The sequence below is a fragment of the Convolutriloba macropyga genome, chromosome 12, assembly GCF_964194025.1.
Source record: "Convolutriloba macropyga chromosome 12, txConMacr16.3, whole genome shotgun sequence".
Taxonomy (NCBI): Eukaryota; Metazoa; Xenacoelomorpha; order Acoela; family Convolutidae; genus Convolutriloba; species Convolutriloba macropyga.
This window is the reverse complement of record NC_134479.1, coordinates 22,029,599-22,048,745: the sequence shown is the minus strand read 5'-3', so window position 1 is coordinate 22,048,745 and position 19,147 is coordinate 22,029,599. Positions and strand designations below refer to the sequence as shown.

Sequence of the window (19,147 nt, the reverse complement as noted above, 5' to 3'; positions counted from 1 at the left end):
GCAAAATGACTCACCAGAATCTTGGGTTGTTACACCTCTCCCTTCCCAGAGAGAGCACGTCCACGTGCGGCAATGAAACCTTGTAAGTAAAGAGGTAATACTTGTACACCAGTAAAATTGTAACAAGAAAGTGAAAATAGACTAACAGTACCAACTGTTATGAAATTTGGGGATTTGGGGCAATTTAGGAGTTACCAAACTCTATGATTTTATTTTATTAGTCTACTGTTTCAGTTTTCGTCGGAGGAAGACGACGACGATTGGCTGGAGGCCAGCCTCCTTCGTGGCTTTTTCTTTTGAATCTGATTTCTGGGTTTTTCAGCGGTAACTACTGCCGAGTAGATGCTGTCAATTTTTGATTGTAGCAGTTCCAACTGCCTCTTGTTATTGGTACCGTTACTGCTTGACGACTCAATCCTGGCTCTGTTTCTTTCCTTTCTTAGTCGATCGTTTTCTCTCTTTATTTTCTCTGTTTCATCTTTTTCAAATTTTAAGTCCTCTTGTAGTTTTGTGTCACTTCTTTTTTCCCCGTCCAAAGAGTACTCGGTTTGAAGTATTTCTTCGTCTTTTCTTGTAATTTTCAATTTGAGTTCCTCCATCCTCTCCTTGAGGTTTTCGTTTTCCGATTTGAAACGTTTCATTTCCATTAGTAAAGTCTCCTTTTCTTTCTCAGCTGACCACAGCTGTTGAGTTGATCTATGTAGATCTTTTTGCAAAGTTAACACCCTTTCTTTCAAACCTGCGTTTTCTCTCCTTAAAGCACCAGCTTGCTCAGGAGTCAGAAATCCATCCAATTTTAGGAGTACCAACTCCTGATGGTTTCTTATTCTTGATTTTGGGTCATTTTGTAGGAGACACCTAGCTTTCCCACAACCAAGGTTCTTTTGTATAAGCATAGGTGCTCGGTCTGTCAAACTGAAGGCAATAACGCCTTCCTTGAGCTCCGGTTTTACTTCAACTTTCTCCGGAAAGTCGTTTTTCCTTTTTAGAGGACTTACTTTTGAGACATTAAACTTCACCTTCTTGGGTATACGGTAGACACACACCGGTGCTTCGTCTTCTGTTTCCTCTTTTGTCGGTGAGTGCACGATTACAGTGGTTGCAGGTGACGAAGGTCTTGCCAAAGACTATTTTCTTGAGGGTGGAGCATCAGATCTATTTGGAGGTTGTTCTGTTGGCGCCGAGCCAAGATTGATATCTGGGATTTCTACATAAAGGGGGACACATAAATTAGGTATATCGGCCTCGAAAGGACCCCTAGTCCTCTCGACTTCCTCGGCCTAATTATTTTCGTAAATAGGACTAAATAATAACCGGATAACCGGATCCTTATCAGTCAACGGGCTATTGAGAATCTCCCCAAGAGATCGGTTGTTGTTGTTGTTGTTGTTGTTGTTGTTGTTGTTGTTGTTGTTGTTGTTGAATGCCATTCTAAATAAAAAGCTAGATCCTTCTAGTTTCGGATTGTATAGCCACTATCCTCTCTGTAGGATAGAGGCTATCTCTTACTACTTTAGGAGGCACTGCCTCTAGCAGTGGTTGATTCGGAACGCTAGAAACAGGATCGTGTAATTGCATTATCTCACGATGACCATCCATGGACCTGAGAAACGGAGCGAACGGATTCATAAGCGAGGCGACGGTACGAAAAGGAACGCCGTACGTTAGCAGTCGAACTGAAAAAACAATTTTCAGACAATATATGAAAACACCAAGTATCGCAAACAATGTTAACACGGAGAGAGTAGCTTTTTCGGCCCAATACCACGAGCCTGCAGCTAAGTTTTCTAAACTTTCTAAGTATCTCCATGTCGCTAAGCCAGACAATTCCGTTCGTAAGTTGGTATTGAATTGGCTTAAACCTGGATGTGAATATTTGTTACCAGCTTCTAAGTAAACCTCCCGACCCGCAATTGTCCTTCGTGAATATTTCAAAACGCGTGCTCTTGCACTTTTTCGTAAATTTTCATATGAAAACAATCCTGCCGTGTGCAGAGAGGGTAGATTGTCAGCAAAGTCTAAGTGACTGAACACGCTCAAAGATTCCGGATTCCGAGCGACGAAATGGTCACTTCCATAGTGCATCCAAATGCCTTCAGCAGTTTTATACATATAAGGCGCAATAGGATCACAAGATGTTAGTGTATAGTTAGGGTAAACTACTTGAGTGATGGGTTTCATAAACTTTATTGTCGTTGAATTATCCATAATGGCAGGTACTTCCTCAGTACAATAAGGAGAATCAGCTATATGTACTGCCACTTTAGCACATTTATGTACATATAACACTGCACCAGCTTTCTCTGCATGAAATCCCACCATAGAGCCTGTCCCAAGGAACAAATTGGGATTGTCAAGATTAGAAGCAAGAGATATTAATCCGTTTAGAATCATTTGTCTCGTTTTACAAATCTCCTGTTTGATGAAATTAACAATCCTTTGCCTCGAAAGGTGAGCATTTACATGCACAAATTCTATCTTATATCCATAGACCAGATTGGGAATTGCATCAACGTTAAAGTCCACTGGTGGAATTTTCTGTTTGATTTGCTCAATTACCAAGTACACACCTGTGTATGTTGTTGGTTTAACTCTGTAGGAACAAACTGTTAGAGTTGTGTTAAGTACCTCTACGTAAAACACTCTGGAGTTCGAACCCTCGGTTGTTTCTCCACTAATGTATTCCGCTTCCCTAGATTTTATGAGGACACCTTTGCTATCCTCATTAAACATGAAAATGGATTTCATTTCACATTGCCCATAAAAGTGAGGCAGATACGCCACTGAATTATGAATAAAATCTGAGCCAGGAAACATGCATGAAGTTTTCTGACCCATAGGATCTTGCATTACAAGCGACCATGGCGTTGATGTTTTGTCTAGGGAAGCAATCAACTTTCCTATGACTATTTCACCAGTAATTGCTACCGAGCCAAATATTACTGAACCCGTGAGTGTTTTCCATTCCACACCATCAGCCCATCGATAGCCAACCTTCGAACCTCCTCGGTTGAATCTAGCGGTAAATTGAAAGTATTTTTGCTCCCCAGCTTTCAATTCTCGACCATCGACAACAAAATTTTCTTTTTCCAACTTAAATTTGGAATTGGAAAACCTGGTAGTGTGAACTCCTGGTTCGTCCAAATATCACGACAAGTCCAAGTTTCAAATGGATAGTAAGTCGGTATCAACCTTGATTCTTCTGCAATGAATGTTGCATCATCTAGTCTGGCTGAGTGAGCATTTTTCCAGACAACATAAGAAGCACGGTACATACAAAAACTCAAATCAATGTCAACTTCCGGTGCATGCAATACCAAACCACCATAGGTTATATTTTCAGTATTTAACTTATCAGGCGAACACCTGTCGGAAGGCATCAATGAATATATCTTTGTTGATAAAACTTGCTCAATGTCGTATCCCATCAGTGTTCCAGTTGCTGACAGAGACATTGCAAATGTCGCCACAAGTAACAGGTATATTCTCGCCCTAAGCATCAAGGCAAATAATTAAACCCTGGTGACCTCGCCATTTCAGTTGCCCGTCTACGAAGCAAATATCTATTAGAACTACGTGGCTGTGGTTGTTGAACTTGATTAGACTCCTCATCAGGTTCAAACAAAAGTAAGTCATTATCATCTGATTGGATTTCAACATTTTCTACACTAGGTTGCTCTGTTGTCTTTTTAAAAAATGCTACTTGTTTATCTGAGGGCGTCTTTTTAGGAAGCGAAATACGTTTCTCCTTGAAACTATTGTTATAATGTTTAATACGATCGTAGTGCACAATGCTCTTTTTGCCATTATTAGAGTTTTGCACGATGAAGTTAACATCGTTGATTTTCTTTGTAATAACATACGGACCACTCCAATGGCTTTTAAGTTTTGTCGATTGACCTGTTTTCACGACTGGTGAGTGCACCAACACGAGGTCTTGTTCTTCATAAGATGGACCATAAATTTTTTTGTCGAATATCAGTTTTTGCCTACGGTGTTCCAGTGCACATTTTGAACGCAAATACTCAAAAAGTTGTGAATTATGAACCATCTTGTCTTGGATTGCTGACTGAAAATTTTGAGGACTGCGAAAGTCCGTCGAGGTTGGATATAAAAAGTCAATCGGCATTCTCATTTCCTGTCCAAAAACAATTCTAAAAGGTGTTTGACCAGTTGATTCATGAACGGCTGACCTGTAAGCCATCATAAAACCTTGCAAAAGCTCAGACCACTGAGATTGATTTTCCTCACAATATTTTGCTAAACCATCCTCTAGTGTTCTATTGATTCGCTCAACTTTAGCGTTACCCTGAGGATGATAGGGTGTGGAGTAAGTCGGCTCCATTCCCAGTTTATGACATACATCTTTATAAAGTTTCGAAGTAAATTGGACACCATTGTCTTTGTGAATGTATTCTAGGACACCAAACCGGGTTATCCATGCATCAATAAGAGCATCACAGACAGTATTTGCTTTTATGTCCTGCAAAGGAATTGCCTCGAACCATCGAGAAAAATTATCACCGATCATGAAGATGTATTTATGGCCTTTGCTAACGGGCAATGGACCTAATATGTCGCAAGATATGTGATAAAATGGTTGTGAGGCGGGCCATATTAACATCGGCATACGATGTTTTTGTTTTGGACCTTTTCGTTTTTGACATTGATCGCAACTAGAGACCCAAGCCTCAACATCTCTTTTGACACCAGGCCAGTAAAAGCGTTTCCGAACACGTTGCAAGGTCTTAGCGATACCTAAATGACCGGCTGCTATGTCATTATGAAGCATAGTTAAAATTTTTGAAACTTCACTTTTTGGAGCACAAAGTTGATTAATTTGTACTGAACCGTCAGTGTCAACTATTTGACGGTAAATACAGTCATCTATTATAGTTAAGAACTCGAATTGATGCCAATAACCTATCAAGTCTGTTGGCTCTCCAAAGAGTTCTGGCCGTGGGGGGCGATTCTGAGAGATTAACCAATTACGAACCTTTCCCAATGTGTAATCATCTGCCTGTGCCTTAGCAAAAGGAAACTCAGCCTCTGTTGAGGACCCTAAGTTAACTGCTGGTACATTATTTGAATGGTCGTTCGTGCGCGACAAAGCATCTGCATGTGATATTTGTGTTCCCGGTCGATGTTTGATCTCAAAATCAAACAAACTTAATTTTTCTATCCATCTTGCTACCAAGCCATCAGGTTCTTTGAAAGAATATAACCAAACTAGAGCCCGGTGATCAGTTATCACATCAAACTTTCGACCAATGAGGTACTCTCGAAAAAAATGGGTATAATAAACAACTGCGTACAATTCCCGCTTTGTTGCGGAATAGTTACGCTGACCCTTTTGTAAAGTTTTACTAGCATACGCTATAACTTTTAAATAACCACCCTGGTTCTGGGAAAGAACAGCTCCGATACCAGACAGAGACGCATCAGTACAAAGGACAAAAGTGTCAGTCTCCGTAGGAAAACCCAAAATTGTGGCGTTCAGCAATGTGTTTTTCAAAGACTGAAAAGCTTTATCGCAACCCTCAGTCCAATGGAATCGATTTTCTTTATTCAATAGGTTATACAAAGGTTGCGCTATTTTACCAAAACTTGGTATAAACTTCCTGTAAAATCCTGTTAGTCCTAAAAATGCACGCACCTGCTTCACAGTTTTAGGTACTGGGTATGAGTTTACAGCGGCTATTTTAGCTGGATCAGTTTGAATTCCATCCTTGGAAATAACATGACCCAAGAAACGGATAGAATTTTGAAAGAGTTTACATTTAGAGGGCGATATTTTCAAATTTGCATCTTCTATTCTACCTAGAGTGATAGCTAAGTTCTTCAGGTGTTCCTCAAACGACCTGCCATAAACAATGATGTCATCTATATACACCAGTACAATTTCGTATGTCAATCCTGTTAAGACGAGTTCCATCAATCTTTGAAAAGCACCAGGTGCATTACAAAGCCCCATTGGCATACGCTTCCATTGGTACAAACCAAATGGGGTTATAAAAGAAGTAAGATGTTGATCTTCTTCTTCTATTTCCATCTGATGGAAACCCGTTGCTAAATCAAGATTTGAAAAGTAACAGCTACCTTGTAAGCTTCCCAGAATATCTTGAATCCGTGGCAACGGCCATGATGTCTTAACAGTCTGGGAATTCAGTTTCCTGTAGTCTATGACCAATCGATAACTACCATCTTTCTTTGGAACTAACACTGTTGGCGCTGCCCATTCCGAATGGGTGGGCTCTATTAGGTCTTTTGTCAGAAGGTTATTGACAAACTCTTTTAGAGCTTTCCGTTTTGTTGGATTCATTGCCCGATATGGAACCCTACTTGGCTGGGCATTTTCTTTCAACTTGATTTGAAGTTTATGCAAATCACATCTTCCAAGATCCCATTTGTCTCGCGCAAACACATGTGAAAACTGTTCAAGTAGTTTCTCTGCCGCCTGACGTTGCTCATAATTAAGTTTTTGCAAGTCCTCTGCGAAAATTTTTTCCAAGGATGGCTGAACACCTTCGCCAGGAAGATTTACAGAACTAAGAACACAATTCTTAGGTGTTTCACTTAAAACTGCAATATTCTGGTTGCTGTACAAGGTAATGTCGCTTTTTGTAGGATTCAAGATCCTAATGTAAATTTCACGATCTTTGGGTACCGTTACAATTGCTGATGCAATTAAGTACATCTCATTATGGTTTTGCAATGGCTCAATCAAGCCCATGAAACCATTACAACTGGTAGACCCCGGCAACATTGGTTGGGTTTGAGTTAAAACCGGTTGCGACCTAGATTCACATAAAACAAGACTTTCACTTCTTTGGGGAAGCATTGTCGGTTTAACAACGTAAACTGTATTTCCGTTTGGTCCACTCGACGTAGTAGTGGACGGACTAATACATTCTAAAATTCCTTCATTGACATCTAATTGACCCAAAAAGAAATCAAGTTTGCACTTTTGCTGACGTAGCAAATCCATTCCCAGAATTACTGGAACACTTATATCAACAGCTACATAGAAAGTTCCAACAAACTTTGGGCTGCCGTGAAACCATTCACACAATAAACGAGTTTTTCCCACAAAACAAAGCGGCACTCCATTTACAGAGGCGGCTTGTATGTCAGATGACTCCAAGCACCCAAGGGAAGAACTCATCCTCGCCAGAGTTGATTCTCGTATAACACTGATAACGGCTCCAGAGTCTATTAGAGCGGTCAAGAGGATATTCGAAACTTTAAGACGGGTGAGGAGGGATTGAATCCCGTATATTGGGTCCAGTTGTGTCATTTAGTAAACACGACAAGACAAAATTACTTTCTATATTATTTCTTTTGTTACGTATTTGCCTGTGGACAGTTTCTTCTTGTATGAGAACTAAATCCACATGACCAGCATTTGCGACAATTATTTTTAGTGTGCCCTTTACGGTTGCACTGATAGCAAACAATTTCTTTATTAAAATTAACGCGTCGGTTGACGCTTGGTGATCGAGATGAATTAGAGAGAGGTCTTCGAGGCGAGCGCGAATTAGAATTTCTACGGAATGCAGATGATGAGGAACCCGTATTGTTCTTTTGATTTGATTTGTACCTCTCGCTAGAGTTATATTGATTTCGAGAAAACCCCTGTCTCGGCGATTGGGAATTTTTGTTTGTTTTATTTGGCCGACTCGGTCGCCTAGAGTCTCTCCCGGAGTTAGAGTTGATTTGACTGATAGCCATCTTATTCATCATCGAATCCATTCGATTGATAAGTCTATCAATTGATCCTACTTCGTGAGGACTATTATTTAAACCATTATTAACGCCGCCTTGGCTTGGAATCTCTAACCTGTAGATTGCATCCAAATGCACGGCTTTTTTCAAAGCGTCCGCCAGGGAAATATCTTTTTCTTTCCTAATTTCCAATCTAACATTCTGATCAAGCAATCCTTCCAAGAAAGCTTGCATAACAAGGTGTTCTCTGATTTCTTCAGAATCATCAGGATATGCCTTTTTAGCAAGAAGTTTCAGATCTGCCAAGAACTCAGTAACTTTCTCAGACTCTCCTTGAGATCGTTTTCTAAGTGCTCCCCTGAAAAATTCCGGGGGTTCTAGATATTGTTTCTCAAATGCATTCCGAAGGCTTTTGTAATCATTTTTAGTCTCATCGTCCAGCGAATGATAGAATTCTATTGCACCAGCTCTTAACCTAAGTGGAAAAATCTGATGTCTTTTATCAGTGAATAGCTGATTACCATCACCATCCAACTCAGGATTACCATCAGCGTCCTTACGAGGTGCCAACCAACTTTGCAAATTACTTAGTAACTCAAACTGAGTGATATATGCCGATATATCTCCCGTGCCATTAAAAGGTTCCGGTAAAAGCATACGAGCGCTATCCGTTGAGGTGGCCATCTTGGCACGCGGCGTGCGTTCGATCGTTCAACGTTTGGTTCCGAACCAACTACTACTACCAAGTGCGCCGCACTTAGATTTTATTGATTGCTTCCCCCAAAAACACAAAAATTTTTCAAATTTTTGTTCGGCAGATAGGCGAAAGCAATATAAGTTGCGCTGCAACTTTGTGGTTAAACTTTTTTGTTCTCCAGAATAAAATAATAAGTTACAATATAAATTGTATTAATCAAAAGATGTCATTCCAAGACAACTTTTATTTTGAAAACTTATTCTGATTATTGTAGGGGATGGGGTTTAGGAACTCCTGTCACCAATCTAGCAACCCTACCCGTTACTATTATTTGAAACTTGAATCTTTCTATTCGCATGGGTTCGACTTGGGTTTTATGGAAAAGGGTTACCAGAAAATCTCTAAGTCTTATTGTTGAATACACTTGTTTAACTTACATGGTTTTCTCTTTAGAATAGGTTTGAATAACAACTGAGGCAAAAGAATTCAATTCTAAGCTCCGGCTTTATAGTAAGTAAGAAATCAGAACAGTGAAATAGAAATTTATATACAATCCAATATTGAGAGTTTTTCCGCCTCGGGGGGTTTCCATCACATGTTACCGATAAGCGTTCAATTTCTGACTTGTATAAAGTACAATGAACTTATTAAGAACGACCAACGAACTCTTAACTACAAGCTGAAAAACTAAGCAAAATGACTCACCAGAATCTTGGGTTGTTACACCTCTCCCTTCCCAGAGAGAGCACGTCCACGTGCGGTAATGAAACGTTGTAAGTAAGGAGGTAATACTTGTACACCAGTAAAATTGTAACAAGAAAGTGAAAATAGACTAACAGTACCAACTGTTATGAAATTTGGGGATTTGGGGAATTTAGGAGTTACCAAACTCTATGATTTTATTTTATTAGTCTACTGTTTTAGTTTTCGTCGGAGGAAGACGACGACGATTGGCTGGAGGCCAGCCTCCTTCGTGGCTTTTTCTTTTGAATCTGATTTCTGGGTTTTTCAGCGGTAACTACTGCCGAGTAGATGCTGTCAATTTTTGATTGTAGCAGTTCCAACTGCCTCTTGTTATTGGTACCGTTACTGCTTGACGACTCAATCCTGGCTCTGTTTCTTTCCTTTCTTAGTCGATCGTTTTCTCTCTTTATTTTCTCTGTTTCATCTTTTTCAAATTTTAAGTCCTCTTGTAGTTTTGTGTTACTTCTTTTTTCCCCTTCCAAAGAGTACTCGGTTTGAAGTATTTCTTCGTCTTTTCTTGTTATTTTCAATTTGAGTTCCTCCATCCTCTCCTTGAGGTTTTCGTTTTCCGATTTGAAACGTTTCATTTCCATTAGTAAAGTCTCCTTTTCTTTCTCAGCTGACCACACTGGTTTTCTCTTTAGAATAGGTTTGAATAACAACTGAGGCAAAAGAATTCAATTCTAAGCTCCGGCTTTATAGTAAGTAAGAAATCAGAACAGTGAAATAGAAATTTATATACAATCCAATATTGAGAGTTTTTCCGCCTCGGGGGGTTTCCACCACATGTTACCGATAAGCGTTCAATTTCTGACTTGTATAAAGTACAATGAACTTATTAAGAACGACCAACGAACTCTTAACTACAAGCTGAAAAACTAAGCAAAATGACTCACCAGAATCTTGGGTTGTTACAGTATAAATTCTAATCGGGTCTCACGTCTTAGTCTTCTATACAAACCAGAAGCAGCACAAAAATTAGTGGTTGCATTCTACCCTCCCCCCCCCATCTTAGTGCGCTTTGTATCTTTTACGCTCCCAGACGCACGTTCTATTTTTTTAGATACTAACGTGCTATATAACAAATAATTTGTAGCTGGGGGCGTAAAACACACTGGGGGGCCGAAACAGAATAGATCCAAATAAGATTATTTTGCTCTCACGTACAGAAAACAATTGTTCAAGGATGGAGTTGGGGGTGGGGCAGTTTTGAGGATGGGGACGATTATAATTCAGAAGCGATAAAAAGAGTTGATTCCTGAAGTTGTGACGTCACTGATCTGAAGAGTTACAGCACAGGTAGTCCAGTTGAATTCTTTGTTCAGCCATCCCATTATAAGATTGATACGAGCTACCAGTAACAACGTAAAACATGATAATAAGTATTTGTGGAACATAATTAAGGCAATTTTGACGCAGCAGCCTCGGACTGGTTGATGGTTCCAGCCGTTTTGTTTTTCAATCTTCGTTTTTCCTCTGAGCTTTTAGAGTAAAACAATCGATCCAGCTTTTGCGGAGTGCAATTGTGAATGTTCACGAGGGGTACTCCGGGGAGGGAAAAGGGGGGTTGGTAAAGCAGCTCCTCTTGCAGAAGTTTGTTTTTTTTTATCTCAATAGATCTGGCTATGTCATAAGATATATCGGGTTCCGGCGCTCCTTATCTCTTCCAGCCGGCCCATTTTTTAAGTTCACAGTGGTTATAGTTTAAAAGAATTTAGCGTATAGGTTAATGCAATAAAAGATGGAATAGTTTATTGGTCTTTGTATCGTGCGTCTTTTAAAAAGAAAACCTAATTTACTAGGATCATTAGAATACAGTTTATTCTTCGTTATGGTTAGAGAACAACGTTTGAATGTAAAAATAGATTAGTGTAGCAAGCATGAGAACAGGCGAGAACGAGTTGAAACGAAGCCCTCTAACTAATCAAGGAGGCATTAAATTTGTTTCTCTTATATTTTGCATCACCCTTCTATACAAGAGAAAGAGAGTGACTTCCCAAGCAATCATTTTCCTGAGATTCTAAAGCCAGACAAGAAGTTTCAATTCACTCAGCCAATTAATCGAAACAGCGTTGACTTTTAAAAAAGTTTAGAAATATTCGCTTTGGGTATACAAGTTAGCAAGTTTTGTTCAAATCGTCACAGCACTAAAAATTTTCGGGTCTTTCTCGTTATAGCCCCCCTCCCCTTAGCTTAGAGGACATAACCTATAGTCTCCCGATCATGTTGAATATGCCACAATGGAGGCTATAAATTCGTGGGGGCTATAATGGGAAAGGCCCAATCTTTCTATAACTGAAAAAGCTGTTGATGGAGATCAGAACTCAGTAAGCGAAATAAACTAAATTTGCGATCCTGCTTTTCCATATCAAACACACGCTGAGCCTCAATTGTAAAAATTCTACAGAAAAGTGAAACTTGAAATTTTGTTGTATAACTTAGAAAAGTTCAGTTATGGCCATCGCATACATGTGAACGATCTCTAACTTTCTCCTTAAAAAATGGTTTTTTTTTTCATTTTCACCGTTCTTAGAGTAGTTGCGCCATTCTTCCTTTTGCACTTCTCTAAGAATTCAGAAATATCTTGAGATTGCCAGTAGGGCTATGAAATATTTGAATGGGGTTGCTATAATTTTTGTTGGATATTTGGTCTAATTTTGGTAAGAAAGCAAAAGAAAAAAACAGTTACGTCAGGTTATGGTCTTCTTTGTGAACTACAATGAATATTTTTTATTTAGCACAACAAGTTTTAATATGCTAAATCAAAAAACATTTTTTTCTCTTTTGAAACATCAATAAATTCCAACTTTATGGCTCTCAAACTTCCCAAAAATTTAAAAATCCCGACGCCACATGTTTGATCGATCTTGATGTGGAAAAACTCAAACTTCAATAAGACCTTTTTAACGCTTTGTTTTGCAAAAAAAATGCTTGAATATGTGGTGCAGGTTTGCACACAGCTCCTAATTCTATGGGGGTAAATATTTAAATTTGAGCATTTTCGTGCTTAAAAAATCTTAGATGGGGTATAAAGAACCATGTATCAACGTTTTACACTAATTGTAACATGCACAAATATAATTTTTCGAAAGCTTCGCACGGCATTCCGTTGCAGTTAATCCCAAATTTAGAAAATCGTTCGCCAGTCATTTGTTAACACTATTGATGAGTCTGGTAACCGCGGAATAAAATAACTCATGATCTCAACATTTTTACAGCCTACTAATTGAGTCTAAACTCTTCATAATCGGGGACCTGTTTAAAAATTTTTCTCCATTCACTAAAGTTCCATTAAAAAAGGTTCATTTGCTGCGTGTCTTATGATTGATTTGTTAATAAAAACACAAGCTCAAAAAGTTGTTTGTAACAAATAGAAAACGATTAATTAAAGTTCATTTCTTCTTTGTGTGTCAAATTATTCCGTATTTGAATAAACATTCAAATAAAAATTGAATGTTATAAAATTTGATTTGCCGTTTTTTTGTTTCTTGATTGACTAAAAGTCTGGTAAGAATTGAACATATATTTTAATATTAGTATATGATATCAATTTGCAAAGCGCTCTTTCGTTTCACCTTCTGAACCTTGGTTTCAATTTGAAAATTGCACCGACAAATAAGCTACGTTTAGCTAAAAAACTGAGAGTCTAACTTGAAGTTAAAAAAAAACTTTCAATTTGGTTATCCAGAGAGAGAGAGAGAGAGAGAGAGAGAGAAATTTAGTCAATTTTGTATATCGTAAGCATTGAACTCGCTTCAAAATTGAGCTGTTTTTTTAACCTGGTAATCCAACAAAAGTGTTGTGTTGCACCAAAATGTAAACGAATCAGAAATGAGTTAAAAGATTTAAACATTTTTTTCTCTGATTTCACTGGATTTTTCTTTTCTTTTCATGTATTAGATGAACGCACGACTTGTTATAGAAGTTTTCTGGCAGAAAAAAGATAGAAACTGAACTAATTAACCCAACATTCTCCAAAAATATTTTTAACCATAGCTGCCTTCATCGAGATGATGATTACTTTTAATTTACACAAAAGGGTAAGAGAAATGCCGTGCTACCCAAAGGGCCGAAGCCTTAATACCAACAAGCTTATACTAAAAAGCTAACACATTATGTTCAATAAAGATAATTGATTGTAGAAGGGACCTGTTTCAATTAAATCTTAGTTTGAATTCATTTCAGTCAGTCATAGACATAAAAAAAATTGCACAAATATTTGGAAAAAAAAGGTTGCGCCCCAATACAATCCCAACAAATTTTGATGATAAGAGACTCTGGGGAGAACAAAACTGGCCCTGATATAGCTGCGCGCTCGAATAAACACCTTAATGTTCCAAATATTTGCGAAATAAAAAAATAAGTAAATGAAATATTTTAATATATCAAAAATGAATGATGCATTTTGGATACACATTGAGTTAAATTAGCAAAATATGAGCAACATTTTGATTCAAGGAGACCTTTATAGGGAATTGAAATAAAAAGGCCCGCTTCAAAAGTTGAGAAAGATATTGCTAGCAGTTTTCAGGATTCTACTTCTGGCTAAATTAAACAAAAAGGGATATAAAGGCATATTTTGCACATTTCTCATGAGAAAGTCTGAATTTCGAAAAATTTAGCAAACATAGCAAACATTGGGATCAAACCACTCAGCTACCCTCCTGTATTCTTGGAGGTAACACCATTAACCCTATTGTTGCGAACTTCAACAAATTTTAGCAAAATTTTAGCAAAAAACGAAATTCAGAAAATCTTTTTCATTCTATATTCTACGCTGAACGGGCTTTTAAATGATACCACACACAACTCTCTGCAATGAAGTAAAAAATTGAGCAATAAAATTTCTCAATTTTTTCTTCCTTGCTGTTAAATGTGAGGAATTTCTTTAGACTTACTTCTTCCTTTAGACTATGTTTCAGCAGTAACCGACAACAATTGAGAACGAAAATAAAACTTTTTATTCTTTATCAATCTATTTATGCTTGCTGACCTTCTTTAATAATCAAATTAGCAAAAAAAACACTATTTACTTCAAGAATGAAATGTAGGTGACTTCTTGTTTTGTTTAGCAACGCAACTGATCCGTTTTTTGATAATTGCAAAAACGAATTTCTAGTTCAGCGGTTAATAGTTCTGAGGTCGAGATCAAATTCAAGAAAAAATGACATCGTGAAATGTTGTTTTGCTATTTTTTTTGTTTGCTGATAGCCAAACATTATTTAGAACAATATGATTATACTGTAACTGCAAATGGTATTATTTGTTGGCTCACTTTTTTGTTCGTTTGAACGTCAAACGCTACGTCAATGCACGTTTTTGTAATATAAGTTATTTTGTTTAACGTTAAAAACGCGTTTGATCTGTTTTCAAATGTGATATTTTATATATAATGCTAAACTATCAACAGTCATTATTATTTGCGTGTCAAGCTGGAAAACTCGATATAATCCGGGAATGTATTAAGGTTAGTAGGCCACTTTTTTCATATCTTTCGTTTAGGAGTGTGGGTGGGGGGGGGGGGGTTCGGTCAGTTTTAGCCAAATTTAAACAGATTTGCTTTCCGTTGAAAGCTGAGCTGAAATCATTTGCAATTTAAAAAATCTTTAAAGTAAGCCATGAGGTCTATAATATGCTGCTATTAATCGATATTGATTATTAATTGATAAACAATCTGACTGACCATGTTATTGTTCACATTTTTTTGTAGTTTTACACAACTTTTTTGGCAATTTAGCCAGTGTTAAAATTTGTTCAGATAATATTGTTGGTTTTACCACCAAACAAAGAAGAGTGTTGTTGAACTATTTGATCCAATATTTGGCTGAAATTGTTGCTAAATTTATCAAAACTTATCTTTTTTCATCAAAAAACGATCAAATTTCGCCTAAAAACGGCTGACACAATCTTTTACTCCAACGATAGCAATTTTTTCTTGTGCATTCTTCGAGAATGTTCTTCAATTAATATTTTGCTTGTGTTTTGCTAATTTAACGTGATAGTTATCTAAATTGCATCATTTTTTGGTGTATTGACTTTTTTTGGTGAAATTATCTATAATTATAAAATTCGAAAGAAACACGTGTTGCTAATGGATAAATGACAAAAACAAGGCTAGTTTTGGTGTTATCGCCGTTTTTGGAAAACCCACGAAAAATTCGGATAGCAATCATTCGATGATTTTCTTAATTATTTTTTGCGTTTTTTGCTATTTTGTACGTTTTGAAATGGAGTTTCTAACTTAAGCTATCTTACGAAACTAAAAAAAGTTAATAAATTATAGTAAAGTAGTTACCTTGGGTTAATTCTCAGAAGTTTCGAATTAAATTCGAATGAAAGAAAAATGACTAAGTATTTTAGGGCTTTTATAAGCGGTTTAGTTAACAAATTTTAATCTTGATAAATATCGAAAGTAATGGCAGTTCTAACTTTGTCTAAACTAAACTGATTTGGAACTTTTAATGAAATTTAGATTTCTCAGCTCGAATTATAGGTTACTTATTAAATTAGGGATGAACTTGACTTAACCATGTAACTTTTTGGTTACTTATCGCATAAGATTAGTTTATAAATACGTGAATTAAAGAAAAGAAGAAATTAATTCAACGCGTACTTGTGACAGGTCCAACAGGCTTTTCAAAAAATTCGAAGTAAAATTACACAGTTTTTTAGTCAAAAGTTTATGATCGTTGTGACTTTTAAGTAATGTTAAGTAATGTAAAATTTCATAACAAACTATGCATTATTGAGCTTTCCCAATTTTTCTTTTTTTGGACAATTAATTTGTTAGTTTGGAACGGTGTATCTAAAGGTTCTCATTTTTTGAAAATATTTGTATTAAAAAAGCAAACTAATTTCTTTAACTTTGACGTTTTTGTTATTTTAATGTCTCATCGGGTACTGGTCCCATGTTTTGAAGTGACGTACAAAATAAATTACTCAATTTTAATTTTATTTGAGCTATTTTGATTCGTAATAATTTTCAGAAAAAGACATTTAGTTTCGGATGTAGATGTTTGTTGTTGCGATTTTATTTTTTTAACTGTATTGTCTCATAGACCTCTTGCGGTTATCTTGGGCGCTCTAATGAAGCATTATTCAGTCTGTTTAGTGGTTTGTATTTAATAGGTGATACATCAATTACCTTTGAACAGATTATGAAATTCTAAAAAGTTTCGTATCTCTCGTTCTTTTTTGTAGACTATTAATTAAAAATAAAGTTGTGTCAAATAAAACTAAAATTAAAGCAAAGATGGGAGGCCTCATAGGCCCACTAATCTGGCGTTATTTATTTTTCAAATTATTTGAACTGGAAGCTTATTTTATATTTATTGACCAGTTTTTTTTATCATTCTGTTCCTCATTTGACAGATAGTTAGGCCAAAATTGTGGATAAGCGGGGTCGGCATATTGTGCATCCTTGATTTTAATTTTTTTGTAGCAACCAGCAGACAACTGGAAGGCTTTTGTCTTTTTTTTCACAGAATTGTTTTTAGCAAAACAGCGCATATAATTCACAAAAAGGTCTTTCATTACAGCTTCTGGGTCAAATGAGATCAATACTCAATTAAATTCAATCAAAAACATTTTGATGCAGTTTCTCTAGAAACAGTTAGTTTTGCATCCCTATGCAGTTGCATATATTGGTTTTTTCAAAAGTAGTGGAGTCTAATCGAAACAAAGAGTTACCCAAACCAATACAAATTAGTCAGAGTTCTCCTATGTATGGTTAGTCGAAAACGTCGAGTAATTATGGAGTAGATTTTCTTGAAAAAGTTATATTATGATCAATGAAGGTGGTGAAAAAAAAATTAAAAAATTACTCCTAAAAACCGCACGTCAATTTACAGATAAAATTCAGTGTATTTTTTTGATGAACTGTCGTAAGTTTCGCGGTTTATAGAAATAAATTCTTTATTTTCACCTTTTTCCGTTGATAGCGGCAAATTATTTTTCTTAACCACTCAAGTGGTGAAAAAAATGTCGGTAAAAACCACAAATCTTCCCAATTTCAATTCATTTGTTTTCCATAACGTTTATTGAATCTGATTTAAATTCACAAGAAATATTTTAGAAGTAAGTCACCGATGAAGCAATGGAATAAAAAAGTGTTGTCCTGCAGGAGGTGAGAGGTTCCAACGCGTGTAGGGCGGTTTATTTTTTCAAAAGTCTTACAAAAATTTACCGTTAAATACCGCTGTTCCAGCAAAATTTCACCGGCTTTCACCGCATTTATCGCTAAAAAATGCAAGCGCTCTGTGGTGAAAAATATAATTTTTAACCGAGACCCGGGTTCGTTTATTACTAAATTTAGTTTTTTTTGTTTTTGTAAGAGAAATTCGTTCTGAAGAATTTCTGTGTTTATTTTCATAGCGTATTGACCTCAGTCTAAGAAACTGATTTGAGTTAACTGGCATTTGTCTTTGAAGTTGCTCATTGTCTAGCTCAAATGACTGCACTATGAACTAAATAAGTTTTTCCAAAAAAATGCGCTTTTAATAGATAAATAAAGTATGTCATTTTAGTCATAACATATTGAAAGCAGAGTCAACATAAGAAAGATACGACTTTACTTGTGAAGTTATATAATTTTTCAATAATTGAGGTTTGATTTTCAGTCTGTCGGTCAATTTGTTTCAATTGTTTATTGCTGCTCGATTTCAGTTCTAAAAATTGTTTTAATCATTTGGCTCACTAAAAGAATTATTAGTATTGAAGACTGATTATAAAAATCAATTAAAAATCTCTGTGAATCAAGAAATTCATTCATAGACGTATACATGTATAACCGTGAAAATACATTAATGAAACCCTAGGGTTAGTAAGTCCCGAGATTAAAAAAAAAATCAGGGGAAGAGTAGAACGTCAAAAGTGCATTGAAGAAAATTTCATTTTTTTTTGTTCATAATTTACACTTTTTAGGCGGGTGCCAACGTAGATGCCAAAAGTGACTTAGCTGGTCGAACAGCCCTGCACGAAGCGTGCATTGGAGGACATAGTCACGTGGTCAGATACTTGTGCACTGTTGTAAGTGGATATGACGTCATTGATGGCCAGGGACAAACTCCGGCTCACCTGGCTGCATTTCACGGAGAGTGGGAATGTCTGGAGGAACTAGCCAAATCCAGTTGGTGATATTTATATCTAATATTTTTAATTGAATTGAGAATCCCGCATTGCTTACTGAAAATATAGCATCAATCTTGGTCCTGTTTAACAACTTAGCGTCATTTAAAAAGTTAAACAGTTAACACATGCCTCATGTTTATCTTCATTCGTTTTTTTAACCATCGCATCTTCTTTGACAAAAACTCAATCTTCGAGCAATCATGTAATATGAAACTTTAGCACTTTTGTTGATCCTCCCCTTGCCCCATTAACATACGCGTCTTTTCTAGTTTTTTGGACATTAACTTTTTACAATTTCTATTATGATTTTACTTAAAAGTGTTTGCATTTACGATCCGTGTCTTGCTAATGTTGCCTAGTAAATTTTGACATAAAAAGTTTTCAGAAAAGTAGAATTTTTACTTGTTGCCCTGTAGATTATGATCATATATAAAACATAATTTTAGGTCTTTGCATTTTACATTAGGTTAACCTTATATTAGGTTAAATAATTATGCGAATCATGCGTGCAAAAATCAACTTTGTTCACTTTCGATCTGAAACTGTTATTTTAGGAGCCCTATTAGGTATGAGAGACTCGCAGGGTAAAACTCCAGCCCATTTGGCAGCGTCCAGAGACCACTGTAGAGTATTGGCTACTCTAGCTTCTTTCAATTGTGATCTGGACTCTCCCGATGACAGCGGACGCACACCTGCGCACTACGCCGCACAATCAGGAGGTATGCAACCAATTCTTTTGCTGTTTAAACAATAATAGGTTAATATAGATATGTTTAACAGAAAACGGTAATTTTTCGCAAGTTTGAAATTTCTATTAATCTATTTGTACGATGAGACGATTCTCTCAGGATG

General features: G+C 36.6%; 1 protein-coding gene across 1 annotated transcript in view; it reads left to right on the top strand.

Moving 5' to 3' along the window:
* Nucleotides 1–19,147, top strand: part of LOC142350361 (uncharacterized) — a 187,519-nt gene that overhangs the window by 132,475 nt on the left and 35,897 nt on the right. The window contains exons 3-4 of the mRNA XM_075402201.1: nt 18,089–18,293; nt 18,850–19,014. Coding sequence (XP_075258316.1) covers nt 18,089–18,293; nt 18,850–19,014 — 370 coding nt within the window. The remainder of the gene's footprint in view (nt 1–18,088; nt 18,294–18,849; nt 19,015–19,147) is intronic.